We start from the raw sequence: 17732 nt of genomic DNA, 5'->3' as shown, positions 1-17732 counted from the left end.
GCATAGTCATCAGTATTCTTTACTCATTTCAGTGTGGTTTTTTTTTTCCCACACCACCAAGCAATTCTCTCAGGAGACACTGACTAGGTGTACTATCAATACAAATTTAACTCAATTCTGACACTCTCTATCTGGAGATAGTATCAGATCCCACAGGGTAAGGACTCAGTCTCACAAGACTGGCCCCACTTTAGACACCAGTTGCAAGTTCAGGTTGTTACCTGTGCTTCTGACAACCTCTTATCAGGGTTCCCACAACCCTCTTATCAGGATTAATTTGCTAGAGTGGCTCACAGAACTCAGAGAAACATTTATGTTTACCAGTTTATTATGAAAGATATTATAAAGGATACAGATGAAGAGGTACATGGAGTGGGGTCCAGAAGGGTCCTAAGCACAGGAGCTTCTGTCCCCGTAGAACTAGGTGGCATCACCCTCCCACCACATGGATGTGTTTACTAACCTGTAAGCTCATCAAACTCTCATTGTTCAAGAGTTCTTGTAGATCTTTAATCTCCAGCCCCCAACCACCTTCCTCTTCCCAGAGGTTGGGGGTGGGGTTGAAAGTTCCAACTCTAATTACATGGTCTTTCTGGTGACCCTCTCCTAGGTTACCACCCTAAGTTATCCCATTAGCATAAACTATCTAGGACCCCAGTCTTAAGTAATCTCATTAGTATATACTCAGACGTGCTCTAAAGGGGCTCCTATGAATGACAAAGGAACTCCTACCACTCAGGAAATTCCAAGGATTTTAGGAGCTTTATGCCAGGAACCAGAGAGAAAGACCAAATATATTTCTTATTAAACCACACAGTCTATTGAATGCAGGAGAAAATTACTCTGATTAGGAACAAAGATCTGTAAATGTGAACCTCATTGGAAATTCTCATCAGTAGGCTGAAGAAATGACTGAAAGAAAGATATCTTTCACTTTGTGAAAGATACAGGAAAAAATGTGTGCAAATGTTAAATTGTGGTGTTTTCTACTTCAGCTGAGAAAAACAGATAGATGATTCAGTTATCTCTATTTGTGGGGTCAGTATGATTCTTGATGGGATCCAGGAACTTCTGTGTTGACTCTTGTTTCTAATCTCACCTTTGTCTTTGTGCAGAATAAAACTTCTTGGCCCGTAGCTATATAAGAAACAAGGAATTAGAACTCCCTAGATCTTCAGCCAGCCTATACATATATATTTATGTATGGCGTATATATATATATATATATACATAAATATATATGTATATATGTATATATATGGCATGTCTTCTTTATCCATTCATTTTTTGATGAGCACTTAGGTTGCTTCCACATATTAGCTATTATAAATAATGCTGCTATGAACTTTGGGGTGCATATGTCTTTTCAAATTAGTATTTTCATTTTCTTAGTATATATACCTAGCAGTGGAATTGCTGGATCATATGGTGATTCTACTTTTAGTTTTTTGAGGAACCTCCATACTGTTTTCCATAGTGGCTACACCAATTTGCAATCCCACCAACAGTGTACTAGGATTCCATTTTCTCCATGTCCTCACCAACATTTTTTATTTGTAGACTTTTTGATAGCCATTTTGACAGGTGTGAGGTGATATCTTATTGTGGTTTTGATTTGCATTTCTCTGATGATTAGCAATGTTGAGCATTTTTACATGTGTCTTTTGGCCATCTGTATGTCTTCTTTGGAAAAATGTCTATCCAGGTCTTCGGCCCATTTTTAAATTATGTTCATTTTTTTTATAATGAGTTTTATGAGCTGTTTGTATATTTTGGATATTAACCCCTTATCAGTCATATCACTTGCAAATACTTCCTCTCTTTCCATAGGTTGTCTTTTTGTTTTGTTGATTGTTTCCTTTGCTGTGCAAGAGCTTTTAAGTTTAATTAGGTCCCATTTATTTTTACTTTTCTTTTGCCTTAGGAAACAGATTCAAAAAAATGTTGCTATGATTTATGTTAGAGTGTTCCACCTATGTTCTCTTCTAGGAGTTTTATGGTTTCAGGTCTTTCATTTAGGTCTATAATCTATTTTGATTTTTTTGGTTATTTTTTATATGATATGAGGAAATGTCCTAATCTCATTGTTTTACATGTAGATGTCCAGTTTTCCCAGCACCACTTATTGAAGAGATGGTCTTTTCTCCATTGTGTATTCTTACCTCCATTGTATAGTTGTTGTAGATTAATTGACCATAAGTGTGTGAGTTTATTTCTGGGCTCTCTATTCTGTTCCATTGATCTGTGTGTCTGTTTTTATGCCAGTACTGTACTGTTTTACTTTATTTTTTTAGTGATCTCTGGACCTCATTTTCTTTCTTTTTTTTTAATTAATTAATTAATTAATTTTTGGCTGTGTTGGGTCTTCGTTGCTGTGTATGGGCTTTCTCTAGTTGCAGCGAGCGAGGGCTATTCCTCACTGCAGTGTGCAGGCTTCTCATTGCGGTGGCTTCTCTTTGTTGCAGAGCACGGGCTCTAGGCGTGCGGGCTTCAGTAGTGGTGGCACGCAGGCTCAGTCATTGTGGCTCACAGGCTCTAGAGTGCAGGCTCAATAGTTGTGGTGCACGGGCTTAGTTTCTCTGCGGCATGTGGGATCTTCCTGAACCAGGGCTCGAACCTGTGTCCCCTGCCTTGGCAGGTGGATTCTCAACCACAGCACCACCAGGGAAGTTCCTACCATGCTGTTTTGATTACTGTAGCTTTGTAGTATAGTCTGATCATTTGAGGATTTGATAAGAGACTACGTAGCTCATTTTTTTTACATCTTTTATAAATGTGAAAGGATAATAAAAGTATGATGTCATGAAATAGAAATGATCCAGTATGTAGTACGACAACTTTTTGATTTATATCATTCTTTTTGTTAGTTGTGTGTCCTCTGTTCTCTGCTATAATATTATTCATGTGCTTACTTCTTTAATACATAGGCCATTCAGCTACAGTAAGCTCAATCATATATCCAAATGTATAAATGGATTTATATCAGAAGAATAGCATTAATTTTTAAAAACTTACAAGCCCGTAAGTTTCAAATATTTTACATAATCTTATACCTTCATTTAAACTAGTGAGTAGATTGATTTTATTATTTTTTAAAAATCAATTTTGTTCTTTCCCCCACAAACATCATGAAAAGACTCATAAACATAATGAATAAAATTACAAAATTCAGTGGAAATAAAACAGTATGTAAATGTCAATAATTGATCTCAAGACAAAATAACTTAAACAGTTATGATCCAGTAAGGGAATTCAAGCTTCTTTATAACCAAATATGAATAACATTACTCTGGTTACCAATATTCTGCTTTGTTTTCATTTGCTTTTCCCCATCTAGTCTCACAATTGTATTCTTTATTGATTTTTGAATATAATTGAAAATAATTGATCAAAAACTATGCAAGATTGAATAGTAGAAACAAATAACTCACTTTTTAAAGTTGTTTTTGAGTTTCAAGAGAAAAGTGTTTCCTAACCCAAAACTAATTTCTTTCATGTTTGTTTCTTCCATGGAAATAATACTCTTTAAAAGTAAGTTTCGGGGGGCTTCCCTGGTGGCGCAGTGGTTGAGAGTCCGTCTGCCGATGCAGGGGACATGGATTCGTGCCCCAGTCCAGGAGGATCCCGCATGCCGCAGAGCGGCTGGGCCCGTGAGCCATGGCTGCTGAGCCTGCGTGTCCGCAGCCTGTGCTCCGCAACGGGAGAGGCCACACAGTGAGAGGCCTGCGTACCACAAAAAAGAAAAAAAAAAAGTAAGTTTGGGGCTTCCCTGGTGGCGCAGTGGTTGAGAATCCACCTGCCAATGCAGGGGACACGGGTTCGATCCCCAGTCTGGGAAGATCCCATATGCTGCGGAGCAGCTAAGCCTGTGCACCACAACTACTGAACCTGCACTCTAGAGCCCATGAGCCACAACTACTGAAGCCCATGCGCCTAGAGCCTATGCTCCGCAACAAGAGAAGCCACCGCAGTGAGAAGCCCACGCACCGTGACAAAGAGTAGCCCCCACTCACTGCAACTAGAGAAAGCCCGCGCACAGCAACGAAGACCCAACACAGCCAAAAATAAATAAATAAGTAAATTTATTTAAAAAAAAAAAAGTTTGGCTTCTATTATCTTTAATAGCTGTTCATGATGATTTCTCTTCTAAATATTGAAGTGACTGAAATACTCATGTGGTAAATACATACATTTCTACTCTTATCTTCTGACAATGTATTGGAAAAAAGTCTGGAAATAGCAGTATATTAAAACAGTTCTATGGTAATAGGAAATCTTCACTCTTTCTGAAGTCTGTTGTAGCTGTTGTTTAAATTCTTGATAATGTCAATATTAGTTAAAAGTAAGTCTTAAAAAATAGGTATTTAAAACTTTCAATAACGAAGTATTAAAGGATGACATTATATGGCTGACGTTTTCATATTCTTTTTGAGAGTTAACAATGGCCCAACTTGTTAACATTGACAGATATTTGGGCTTTAGTTTTATTTAGTTTCTATCTACAGAGGTTTTAGATCTATTTCCATAAATATAATTAATACCTTCATTCAAAACTTAATAATATAGTAATGCTTAAGTTTACTATACATGAAAAATATTAGAACTTTCACCTAACTTGAAAAATTATTTAAGCATCTTAGTCATTGAAGGAACACACACAAAATGCAAGCCAGAAGACAAAAGCAAAAATCACGAATCTTGGTCTTAAGCAACTTCCAAGGTTAAATTGTCAATTCCAGTCACATTCTACACAGTTTTCTTAGCTACATTTTTTTAAAATTGTAAATCATGCACAACTATCACCTGAGACACTATAAATCATTGAAAATAAAATTTTATTTCATTTATTCTGCTTACTAAAACAGGAAAGTATGTCAATACATTTAATAAAAGTTTTTCCAAAATGTAGAAAACAAATGTTCTGATTGACTTCCAGCTAATTAAAAAACTTAAGTCATCTGATTATTCGAAAGTATACTGTTCTTTGAGTTGCATGTGTTATCTAGATGAGCTTTCTTTTTCAAGTTTTTGTAATAGTACACTTGCACCTTTGCCATTAACTCTAAATTAGCCTTTTTTTGTTTTTGATTTTGGAGGATAGGAAGTTTGATATAGTGTACTGATTGCTATAGACCATAATATTAAATTATTACAATTATATGAGAGCTATATGTTGTATTTTTACTTGTATGTATCTGTGCATGTTTATGTGGTGTTAGGACCACCCCAAAATATGCCTCAATGGCATATTGATTATTTTGAGTTAAAGTTACTTAAAACACGACTGATGCAAGAGGGACATATTGACCCCTCCTCTCTGTCTCTCTGAAGGTAGGAAATAAACCTCCCATGTGAAATGTGCCCTCGCTGTACCTAGAGGCAAAAAGACATAGGGAATTCAGGGCCTAGAAGCTTGTATTAACAAACCTTGTTACTTCTTTACTAATTTACTACCCAAGCCTAAACTTTGCATAAATTCCTTACTAACTAAGAACCCAAACCTGAGTTTATTTATCCTGTCAAATCCTCACAAATTTATTTTTCTTCATGTAAAAAGATACAAAAGCTGCCTGCTTTTGGTCAGTCTCTGAGCATCATTTTATGATCTCCTGTGTGCACAAAATTCAGCTGGTTTTTCTACTGTTATCTGTCGTGTGTAAATTTTATTATTATTCCAGCTATAAGAACTCAGGGGTAGAGGGGGAAATTTCGCCCCCTGTCCCCAACTGTTAGTTGCATGTATTCATTAAATTCACGGATGTACACTATGTTGTTGCTTAAAAACTCCAATGGTGGCAATTTAAAGACTGTTTTGTTGCTAATAATGGCTTAATACCTAAAACTGAACAGAGTTGGTCACAAGGTAAATTAACCAGGGAAATATGCCAATTTGGACATCATTTCCATCCTATTGAATGACTGCATTCACTCTCTTTAGATTTAAAGCTCTTCATTCTACTGTTCCTCAACACTCTTTATAGAATTCCATCTTGCTTTTCACCTATATTTTAACAGTTTAACATAGATGGCTGGATCAAGTCCATTGTTCCAATTGTATGTAGCTTAAAAAGCTCTGCAGTATTTTACTCTTTCCATTGTATCTGGCTTCTCTGAGTTCTCTGCTCACTACATTTTACTCCTGTTCTCTCTATTTTCTAAACCTATTTATGCCTATTCTTTCTGAAGACACTTGTTCATCTGAGTGCTCAAATTGACTTCTCATTCTATTTTCTTAACTAAAAATGCACCATTAAGGTTGATTGAAATCATTTAAAGAACTGCATAAAAAAATGAAAGGCTATAAGAAAGTAGGCTACCAGTGTTTGTAAATACCTGTTTTCAGCTAAATTGGTAGGATGAAATAAGAAATAATTGGAAACTTAAAAATGTTATTGATATATTTTTTACAGATTAGTCTTTTTTGGTTGTTCTTTGAGAAACATACTTGTAAAACATTTGGGGGCAGGGAGGGAAGGGAAGGTGTTATGCTGTAAATAAAGATGAAACAAACAGTCAAAGAGTAGAGCCAAACTACTAAAATTATTTAAAACATTTTAATGTTTTACAGTAAGCAATATGTAAAACATGCAGGTCCATGATTAAAATCTACAGCTTTTAAACCACATGGTCTTAATTTTTTTCTGTTTAAAATACAGATATTGTTGTTTAAAAATAAATGTAATCATAATGGTTTACAAAACTATAAACTGTAAATGATTTATTTAATATCATCACTAACCTTTTTTCCTATTTGTAATGTTTAAAAATGGAACTCTGTTGGTATGAAATACTTTTAAGCATTTGGAAGTTCATTAGAATTATAAAATTAAAAACTAGAAGAAAATGTAGAATACTATTTGTGAAAAATACTTCACATCCATTTTCATTTTATTGTTTGATCAAAATGAAATGAATTTTTAAAAGGTACCAAAATATGTTATCCCAATGGATTTTTATTCAGAGCATATGGAAATAGATACTCTTATTTTTAATGATACAATATAAGGAAAAATATTCTAATTTTAAAATTAGCATTTCAGAATCACCAATATTTTATATGGAAAATGATGTTGACGAATTTGCTTTCTGATTTACCTAAAAGAGCATATAGTTAAGGTAAGGCCTAATAGATTACACATGAATGATAAATAATTTGATTTAAGGTAATTAACACTTTCAAAGCTCCTTCTAAGTTCCTTTGAATGTATTATTCTATTCTTAGGTCACAGAATTTCATGTTTTTGCTATAAAATCATTTATCTATATTTTACTTTAATTATAAGGAAAAATCATCACCAAAACTAAATTTGAGATAAAAAAACACATAAATTGGGCCTGAGAAATGTCTTTTCTGTAGATTACAAAGCAATTTTATTCATAAATTGAAGAAAAAGAGTAATAATATAATTCATATTTTTATGAGATATAGACTTGTAGAAATAAAATATTAGTGATAAAATAACTGTGTACTTTTTGCTGACCTAGTTCTGAAAGGCAACTGCAAACTAAAATTTCAATTTGGTACAGGTTTTTCTTTAAAAATACTTCAATAATGTGGATGTATGTAGAGGGTATTTTGCTAAGTGAAGTAAGTCAGACAAAGACAAATACCATATAATCTCACTTACATGTGGAATCTAAAAAACAAAACAAACAAAACAAAAAACAGATTCATAGATACAAAGAATGGGTGTTTGCTAGAGGGGAGGCAGAGAGGTGTGGAGGGTGAAACAGGTGAAGCAGATTAAGAGGTACAAACCTCTAGTTATAAAATAAATAAGCCAAGGGATGTAATATACAGCATAAGGAATATGGTCAATAATATTGTTAATAACTTTGTATGGGGACAGATGGTTACAAGACTTAGAGTGGCGATCATGTCAAATCACTATGTAGTACATCTAAAACTAACAATATTGTACATCATCTATATTTCAATTTAAAAAAAAGAAAGAAAAAAAATTCAGTAATAGAGGAAAGTACAGAGAGATGAACAAGAGAAGTAGTTAAGCACTTGGAGTTGTCCAAAAGTTCTAAGTTTTATAGCAGAGGAATTTAAAAAAAACAGCCAGTTTCTATACCAAAACAAACTGATAATAGATTCATTGAATAACCAACAGAACTCAAGACGTAAGTGCTTTCTTCTACTCTTATAGAAATATAAATAATTTACTTCTTTTTATGTAACATTTAATTGAAGCTAAGCGCCTATAGCATGACTAACAGTAAGATCTAATGTTTTAAAACATTAAACACTTCTCATAATATAGGATAGCTTATGAATAAATAATGAAATGACACGTTACTTAAACATAAGGACTATTTTAAAACTAGTCATGAGTGCCTGCAAACACACACGCACAGATCCACACTAAATATTCTGTGCAAAAATATGTTCACAACCATAGTTAATTTTGTGTCAGTAGTAGAGAAATCAAGTAAATAATAAAGTTTTAATAAACAGTTATAGTCAATCTTCATAAATAGAAATCAGAAGATCACTTTGACATCATCTATATGCAGTTCAGCAAGGTAGGCTCCTTGTCTATAGTTAAAGTGCCCTAAATTTTAGCTTTCCAGGTTGTTTGTGGAATTCTCCTTTAATTTAAAACAAGTCATACAATTATGCATATGACTGCATGCAAAATAAATTTATCATGACATTTGCTGGGGGGCAAAGAACTAATTTTACTGCAGAAATTATACATTTTCCGTAAGTTGAATACACTGAAAGAGAATGAATAGTTTACAATTTTTACACACATTAGGGCTCGACAACAGCTGATTAAACAGCACATTAGGAATAATTAACTGTCAGTTCATTTGTAGTCATCAAAACAATGAATTTAGAGTTGAAAAAATCTAGGATTTGGTGTGATATCTTTTCCTTTTAAGGCCAGTTTTTTGTGGGTTTTTTTTGTGGTACGCGGACCTCTCACTGTTGTGGTCTCACCCACTGCGGAGCACAGGCTCCGGACGCGCAGGCTCAGCGGCCATGGCTCACAGAGCCAGCCGCTCTGCGGCATGTGGGATCTTCCCGGACCGGGGCACAAACCCGCGTCCCCTGCATCAGCAGGCGGCCTCTCAACCACTGCGCCACCAGGGAAGCACAAGGCCAGGTTTTTAAATCTATAAATTGAGACAGTACATGTCACATCTATTTCATAAGTTTGTTATTAGGATAAACCATGTAAAATATGGACTAGTGGTTTATAGTAATAAGCACTACCTGCTTGTTTTGTTACAATCGGTTGTGAAATGTATTATGAATAATTTAAAATTTCACAGTTGGTGAATGATCTACTTAAAAAAATTTTTAGAGCAGATCTAAAGCAGACCCGTAAAAACATCTCTCATATTCAATTACATTTTCATTTGTTTTGTTGAATAGGAAGGGGATGAAGTTATAGCAACTGCTTTAAGAACTGCAGATAACCAACAGCTTAACCTGTCCAGGAGAGTATGTATCATCATCTGCTTTCATGGCAGGAAAACTTCAGAACTACTGTGCCAAATTATCTTAGTAATCATCCCCCTCATTGCTTTTATATGGAAGTATTGATTGTATATTTATATTTAAAATGTTCTTAAGGTTGGGTCAATGTCTGTTTCTGTACAGCACCTAGCAATGCCTGTATACGTTTATTATTTATTTATTTATTTTTATTATTATTTTTTGTGGTACGCGGGCCTCCCACTGTTGTGGCCTCTCCCGTTGCGGAGCACAGGCTCCGGACGCGCAGGCTCAGCGGCCATGGCTCACGGGCCCAGCCGCTCCGCGGCATGTGGGATCTTCCCGGACCGGAGCACGAACCCGTGTCCCCTGCATCGGCAGGCGGACTCTCAACCACTGCGCCACCAGGGAAGCTATATACGTTTATTATTCTTCTTAGTGTTTGTTACTATTAAATTATCACAAATTTACTTTCTAGAACAAATTCGAATTAAAATTTTATAATAAAATATCTCAAAATTGAACAATGTGTTCAAAAAAATCAAGTGATATCAAATATATTAGAAATGCATAGAAGAAAATGGAATAGAAGAAAATACATAGAAGAAATGGCTACACGAAAAAAATGTCAAATGTTAAGTGGAATGCTGAATAATAAGTTATGTTTTTCCTGCTTTATACTTTTCTGCTCTTGTAAATTTTTCTCCAGTGAAAACCTGTTACTTTATTTTTCCCATCCAGTTTATTATTTACAAAGACACTTTTTACTATAAAAGTAGCATATATTGAGCATTTCATTTATACATAATCATAAGAGAAAGAAAAAGCAAATGATGTCAAGTTAGTAACAAATAGTGAAGAGCAGGTGCTTATCACAACACTGTAATGAAAACAGTTGTCAGAACTAAAGGGCAACAAAGACATCTTCTGGACATCTTAAGAACTGCATGGTTCCTTTTTAAACAAAGGATCTTATTTCTACCTTAGAGTAATAGTTGTTTAAAAACCACACATTAAGAAGGGTAAAATCAATCTGTATTAGGTTTGAAATTTTAAATATTACATCATTAAATTACAAACATACAGTATTTAAAGAAGACACAAAATTGTTGCATACATATTGGCATTAGTTTCCAAAATATCCTTAAAACTATTTCCAGATAGATTATAAAATACAAATATTTTAGTAAAAATAATTTATTTTCATGTAAGGAACACATAAAATAATATGAAAATTACATGTAGCGTTGAACCACTACTTGAAAAATTTAAACAATACTTCATGAATCTTGGAGCCCATTGATATAAAAATATGATTGGCAATTTAATCATTAATTTAAAGAACTGTGTTTAATAAATAAATTCAAAACCACACTTGATTTATGATTTTTCCTAGTACTATACAATGTAATTGTCAATATTTTAGAAAACTTATTTCCAGTAAAATATAATTGAGTCCAAATTTTAAATGTGTCCACTTATTTTGAACATGTGTTTATTTAGCCTAAAACTTGTTTGTAAAATTATATCACTATGGGCACATTCAATGAATTGTGTATATGAAATACTATTCTTTTATTCTTAGAGCATGAATGGCTGGTTGCACTCATAGCTACCTTCAGGAAGTACTATTGATGCCTATGAGTTCCATCTCTAAACAATTCTTAGGGCGGACTCAGTTTGAGGCTATTTTTTTCAAAATATAGTCCTAAAAAACTAATCTGTAGTTCAACTAGCACAACTCAACTTGCTTTAGTAATAGTTGTGTTTGGTAAGAAATGTGTGCTTTAGCTTTAGGTAAGCCTAAATGAACAGATATTCTACAAATGAAAGTATGCTTATTTCCTAAAATTACCTTTTCTTAGTATCTTTATATGAGAAGCCAAAATGAGATTTTACAACTAAATGCTTCCAATACCCCAGGACTAAACATTTGATTCTTTGAACTTTGTTTTATGCCACTTGTATCTTTTCAATTGTTGTATGATATATTTCATGATTTTTCTAACATAGAAAATCAAATGAATAATTAAGATAACCATAAAGAAAGTTTAAGAAAGATGATATTAAATAAAATTCACCAAGGGTGATAGAGAGTATCTTCATATGGAACAGAAGTGCTTCAGTAACATAAGTAACGTGATTGTCTTATATTTTTTATCACCAACACTGGCTGCTAGTTTTTGCACAACTACTAAACAGAAATAGGTTTCTTGGTATATATTCATTTCTCTTTAGGCAGTTACATTCGATTTGATCTTGGAAAGTGTCTGCCAGGAATTCTGTCAGAAACAAAATATTTATGAGTCAAGTAATGGTGACAATTTCTTAATGGATCAGCTCACTTAAGGTAATTCTGCAGTAAATAATTTTTGTATTTTATATGTGTACAATTTCAAAAAGACAACACAAGAAAGAATAATATCCTATTTTTGGCTATCTATAAATCAGGTCATCATGAGGATAAACCATTGATACCAAAATATGGTATCAGTATATTACACTCACTAAATATATTCTCAGTGGGACACGACTGATTATAGCAGGGAAGTTAGTACAGCAAGAACCAGGCTTAAGCTAGATTTGCTGCTAGGTCACTCTAATAGACGCTGCAGAGATTGGCTACAAAGAAGCTAGAGGACAGGTATTAACTGGAAATCTGGGTGGACAGGTGTTGAGCAGCAGAGTGAATTCTTAATGAGAAGTAGCATGTTCTTAGGCCTTCAGCTGGCCTCTAGGGCTAGGATCCAAATTGGAGGAAGGGCAACTGGGAATTATAAGAAGCTTGAAAAATTTACATAATTCTCAGCCTTTGTGATTTCAGAGTTTAATTTATCTGTTGTTCAAAATATAAGTGAACTGCTTTGCATATTCAGTGATTAGAAGTGACTTGGGAGAGAATACAATTAAAAGTAGTTCCCATAATAGTAGTTCCCAATTAATAGTTTCCTATTTCTATAGATGACAAGCAAATTGGGGAATTTTTTTTTTTTTTTAATGATGACAAGTGATATTAAAACACAGAAAAGCTTTACCTTCCCTCATCTTGGTTGCTCTGGTATATTTCTGCACTTGGAGATGCCATATTCTGATGTGATAAAAGAGATGGAGAGAGATTTATCCCTCCGAGTTGCTGAAAAGCTATTTCTGCATGGATGCTCTGAGGATTACTTGTTAGAATCCCTGCATTCTTGTCTTTTTTGTCTGAAATTAGGAATTATGAAACAATGAAAAGCATTAATAAATTAATAAGGTTTGGTTGTCCTTCAGTTGACTGTGTGCTATACATATTTCATAACATGAATTAAAATTTTTAAATAAAAATAAAAATTGGACTATATTTCTAGCACTTAATGCTGCTTAAATTTTTCTGAGCTAGTGGATCAGTTTGATACCTTCTTGGTAATTTTTTTTTTTTTTAACATCTTTATTGGGGTATAATTGCTTTACAATGGTGTGTTAGTTTCTGCTTTATAACAAAGTGAATCAGTTATACATATACATATGTTCCCATATCTCTTCCCTCTTGCGTCTCCCTCCCTCCCACCCTCCCGGTAATTTTTAAAAATATAAATATCCAGAGCTGTGTGCTATAATAAATGTATCAATAAAATGACCATACTTTTCAAAACAAAACTTGGGGCAACACAGTCAGAAAATAGGAAAGAAATAGGACTTTTCCAGAAAATCCTAAAAAAGTAGTTGCATAATGAATCTTAAAGATATCTGAGAAGAAACTTATGGAAATGAATCCAGGGTTGAACTAATGCCCCCCCCCAAAGATATTGAAGACATTCCTGAAGATGACAGTGATGACACTGTACTATTAAGGAGGCTAATAACAATTTGGTATGTCTAGTTTTACTGATAGTTCTATCTACTGGACAAAAGCATTAAATTTCTCACTATGATTAAAATCTTGAAGCCATAAGTAGGTAGAAGTATGAAAAATAAGTTAAACAAAAAATAACATCTTAGAGTAAATTATGTTGAATTTCTTTTAACTGAGTTTCCTTTAAAAAAATTGCATATTCTTAGTAGGCTTTTAGATCATTTTATTATTATTGTGATGTTCAGTTTTATTGTCTAACAGTAGTCTGAGGCAAAGTGGGATGTTAGAAAGAATGGAAGAGGTGAGCCCTCAGGGAAAGAGTAGCTACCCCCAATTTCACCAAAATGGTAGCCAGTGAAGATCCGGAATTAGAGAAAAGGCATGATCTAAGTCTGAATGAAAATGTATATAATAGAACGAAACATTTCCATGCCTTGTCCTTTTAATATACTCCCTTCCTTTAGAGAGCTACCTCTTGAAACACTTCCCTACTAATAGCTTCATGAATATATAAAATAATATTGTGGTTTCAGGGATGAAGTTTGATCTTCTCTCTGTAAGATACCCTTTGAACCCCAAGAGTCTGTTGTTACCAATATTTTTAAACCTCTGATTTCTACTTTTAGCAGGATGTACTACAGGTTTTAGTAGTCGTTTGCTATGAAATACACAAAATGTAATAAAAGCTTTGAAAAGAAATGTCAAGAACAATTGTGCAAGTATCACAAAGTTCAAATTGCAAGCAAATGTGTAGTTACAACATATTAGTAGTTGAGTAGAACCAAAAAATACTATATAGGGCTTCCCTGGTGGCGCAGTGGTTGAGAGTCCGCCTGCCGATGCAGGGGACGCGGGTTCATGCCCCGGTACGGGAAGATCCCACATGCTGCGGAGTGGCTAGGCCCGTGAGCCATGGCGGCTGAGCCTGCGCGTCCGGAGCCTGTGCTCCGCAACGGGAGAGGCCCCAACAGTCAGAGGCCCGCGTACCACAAAAATAAAAAAATAAAAAAATACTGTAGATTCTTTGAAATCAGAATGGTCACATGAAACTTGAACAAACATTCAATTTTAGGAAATGTAAATGTAAAATATGCAATTTTAAGTAGTATTAGAAATCAAAGTGAGATTTTTGTTTCAAATGAAGTGTTTTTGCTTTTTTACATTCACTCAGAAACTGTCAAAATACCATCAACTTCAGGAGTTAAAGTGAAGTCAGATCCCAAGTAATGGCCAAATCCACCAGGCCGAATTACATTTGTTATCTTTATGGGAGGAGCTTTCACTTGGCCAAACGATCCACCATCCACAGGAGAGTTGGTAACAGGAATAGACTACATAATAAAAGAAAAGTTAAGAATGCCTTATCTCAAAAACTCAGATCAGTAGTCTTAGCCTTACCACAAGCCCCACTTGATAATCACCTTAAAATTTTTTAGGTCAGAAATTATATGCTTCCCTAAACTCAGAGTTTGTATGAGGCAAAAACTGTGAAACAGACAGATTTTTGGGCCCTTAACCCCCCTCAGAACCTTATGTTCTGTTTTTTTCAGACTGCATTGTACTCATTACAACAGTCTAGGGTGATGGCACCTCCCCATTCCAAAGAGTCTTAACAACGTAAGTGTAGAATTAAGAAAATTAAGCCTTTACCCCTTTGTGATATCTTTTCTTTTTTTCTGAACAGGAATTTCTAGATGGTAAGAGTTGTATCTTCCACATCTTTGTGTTCCTCACATTACCTCACCAGGTGTCTTGCAGTTAATTAGTTTTTCAAGAACAAACAAGTAAATAAAATGGGGACTAAGAAAAGCATCTTATAACAATCACTTTTAATGAGTGTGCTAACTCTCTAAACAGTGTTTAGATTTTATGTTAGTTGAGAATTAAGAGGCTTTTAAAAGATTTTCAGGAATCAGCAAATGGAGAAGTATTTTAGGCTGGAGACTCTTGGTTTCCCTAGAAATTTATGCCTGCTCTGTCTTTAGTAAGACTGACCTTGTTTATACTTTAAAAAATATGAATTCTGAATATATGTTTTAATTTATTTAGAGATACAGCCTTTTGCCATTTGTGTAAAATTACCCATTTCCCTCATATTTCAGTAAACGTAACCGAAATGCAGCTTCGTAATGAGCACTAAGGTATCAGGCCTTTTACTAAAGCTGATCCCAAATTCCCTAATTCCTTCATAGGAGTTTCTTCCCATCATTAAACTAGAATATTGTCAAATTTTCTTCTGAAACAAGAGCACCAAAATGTTCTGGTTTAAAGGACAACTTTAGATTTCATTTATTTCCTCTTTATTTGCTGTTAAAAAGAAAGAACAGCAGCAACTAAAACAAAGAAAAATACATTAGACTGAACTGATGAAACTTGAAAAGTATTCTGTTCTTGTGTCTTCTGAACAGCTAAATGAATAGCTCAATTTTTTTCTGGCCAGGAAAATAAAAATTATTATTGCATCTTAAAATAGATTTCTCTGAAATAAAGACTTCAAATACCCCCTTTATTTTACTAACCATATATAGATGAATTCTTTAAAACCCAATTTTTAAATAAAGTATTTACATATAGAGTAAATGGAAAGGTAATTAAATTCTTATGTACAGCACCGATTTGAATGGCAAGAATAGGTATCTAGAATCACTGAAGACGACATGGTAGTACAGAATTGGAAAAATCTTAGTTCACTATATGAGAAATAGAAAAGAATAGCCAACAAGCAAAACCTTTAGTGAAATAATCATCCATCATTGACTACAATTTGAGTTTATGTATTTTTTTTGCTATATGAAACTAATTAAAAAATATGTATGGAAATTGGGATCTTTAAAGTTGCTCTAAGTGATTTCTTTATATGGAATTTAGTGAGTATTTATGAAGTTATATGGAATTTTTAAAACGTAGCCAACATTACCTTAAAATAGAATTTATCAAATGTTACAATTTGTATAGGTCTCTCACTGGAGGCCTCACATTTGTGGTATGATAGACAGAATAATGCCGCCCCCCAAGATGTCCACATCCTAATCTCTAAAACCTGTGAATGCTTTACGTGGCAAAAAAGGACTTTACAGGCATAATTAAATTAAGGATTTTGAGATGGGGAGAATATCCTGGATTATCTAGGTGGGCCCAATACAATCACAAGGGTCCTTATAAGAGGGAGGCAGGGAGGGTCAGTGTGAGAGAAGATGTAATGATGGAAGCAGAGGTCAAAGTGATGCCATTGCTGGAAGAGGGCCATGAGCCAAGGAATGCAGATAGCCTCTAGAAGTTTGAAAGGCAAAGAACAAATTCTCTCCTAGAAGGTATGCAGCCCTGCCGATACTTGTGATTTTAGCTCTGTAAGACTGATTTTTTGGACTTACGACCTCCAGAATTGTAAGATAATAAATTTGTGTTGTTTCAAGACACCAAATTTGAGGTAATTTGTTACAACAGCAATAAGAGACTAAAGTTTCCTTTAGTTTTCCACTTCTGGAAGCAAGAAGTGACTTGCTCATGGAATATAAGAGAGAAAGGGAAAGGAGGCATAAATCATTGAACTAACTTTTAATTATTCCCTTTTTAAAGACTAGAGACTGTGACAATAATTAGGTAGATGACATTAGATGGTGCTGTCTCTTAGTTATACAGATTAGTAGCTAAGCTTTTTTTCACAAAGCATAGTTTTTAGAAAAACATTTGTAAATATAACCCATAAATGAACCGATTTCCTCTGCCTAATCTAGATAATCTTTTTTTTTTTTTTAGATAATCTTTATTAACATTGTACAGCTCTAAGTTTCACAGGTCTCTATAGCTATTTTGACCCATAATAGAATCCCCTTGGTTAATTTTAAAAAGTCAGGGAATAATAAGAATTAGATCTATAATTCTTTTTATAATTCTTAAAAAAAATTTTAAAACATAAAAGTACATGTGCCCACACATCTTTTGATGAAGGGTCAAGGCCTTTTCTTTAAGAAAGAGTCCCTTGACTGGTATTTTATCTGATTGATAAATCCACCCTTAAGGGTTTTACCTACAATTTCCAGTTTTGGTTTCGTTAAAGTAGCAAGACTTCAACAACATGTGGAGAAAATTTGAATACAAGAAACTGTCTAGATTTAAAGAAATTTTCCCACATATTAGTCTGAATTTTTATAATTTTCTTCCTTATTTTGCAGGTTTTTTTCCTCCCAACCTAATTTGATATTATTTGTGTATGTGTAATCAATTATTTGTGATTTGTGTAATTGACCTTTTTCCAGACTTTACAGAGAATCCCATTTGGCTTTCATAGAAACATAGAAATAATAATTTAAAATTTGTACTTGTGTATCTTTTTATTTAAAATAAAAGTTATAAGTTTTTGAAAAAACACAGCCGACTCAATAAATATGTGAATCAATTGCTGAAGGCAGAAGTGAGCTTAGAGAGTAGCCTACTAGTATCAAACGT

The 17732-nt window shown here is 34.0% G+C and overlaps 2 protein-coding genes across 3 annotated transcripts in view; one reads left to right on the top strand and one right to left on the bottom strand.

Annotated features, from left to right (window-relative positions):
• RTN1 (reticulon 1) overlaps window positions 1-17732 on the top strand; it is a 415427-nt gene that overhangs the window by 19618 nt on the left and 378077 nt on the right. The window lies entirely within an intron of this gene.
• The window catches only part of LRRC9 (leucine rich repeat containing 9), a 107949-nt gene continuing 100787 nt past the window's right edge, over window positions 10571-17732 (bottom strand). The window contains exons 31-33 of the mRNA XM_030855135.2: window positions 14473-14617; window positions 12490-12658; window positions 10571-11736 (exon numbers count right to left, since the gene is read on the bottom strand). Of these exons, the coding sequence (XP_030710995.1) occupies window positions 11697-11736; window positions 12490-12658; window positions 14473-14617 (354 nt within the window). The 3' untranslated portion in view covers window positions 10571-11696. The remainder of the gene's footprint in view (window positions 11737-12489; window positions 12659-14472; window positions 14618-17732) is intronic.

Source organism: Globicephala melas, chromosome 2 (assembly GCF_963455315.2).
Source record: "Globicephala melas chromosome 2, mGloMel1.2, whole genome shotgun sequence".
Classification (NCBI taxonomy): domain Eukaryota; kingdom Metazoa; phylum Chordata; class Mammalia; order Artiodactyla; family Delphinidae; genus Globicephala; species Globicephala melas.
Note: the sequence above shows the minus strand (reverse complement) of the source record. Positions and strands in the feature narration are given on the sequence as shown.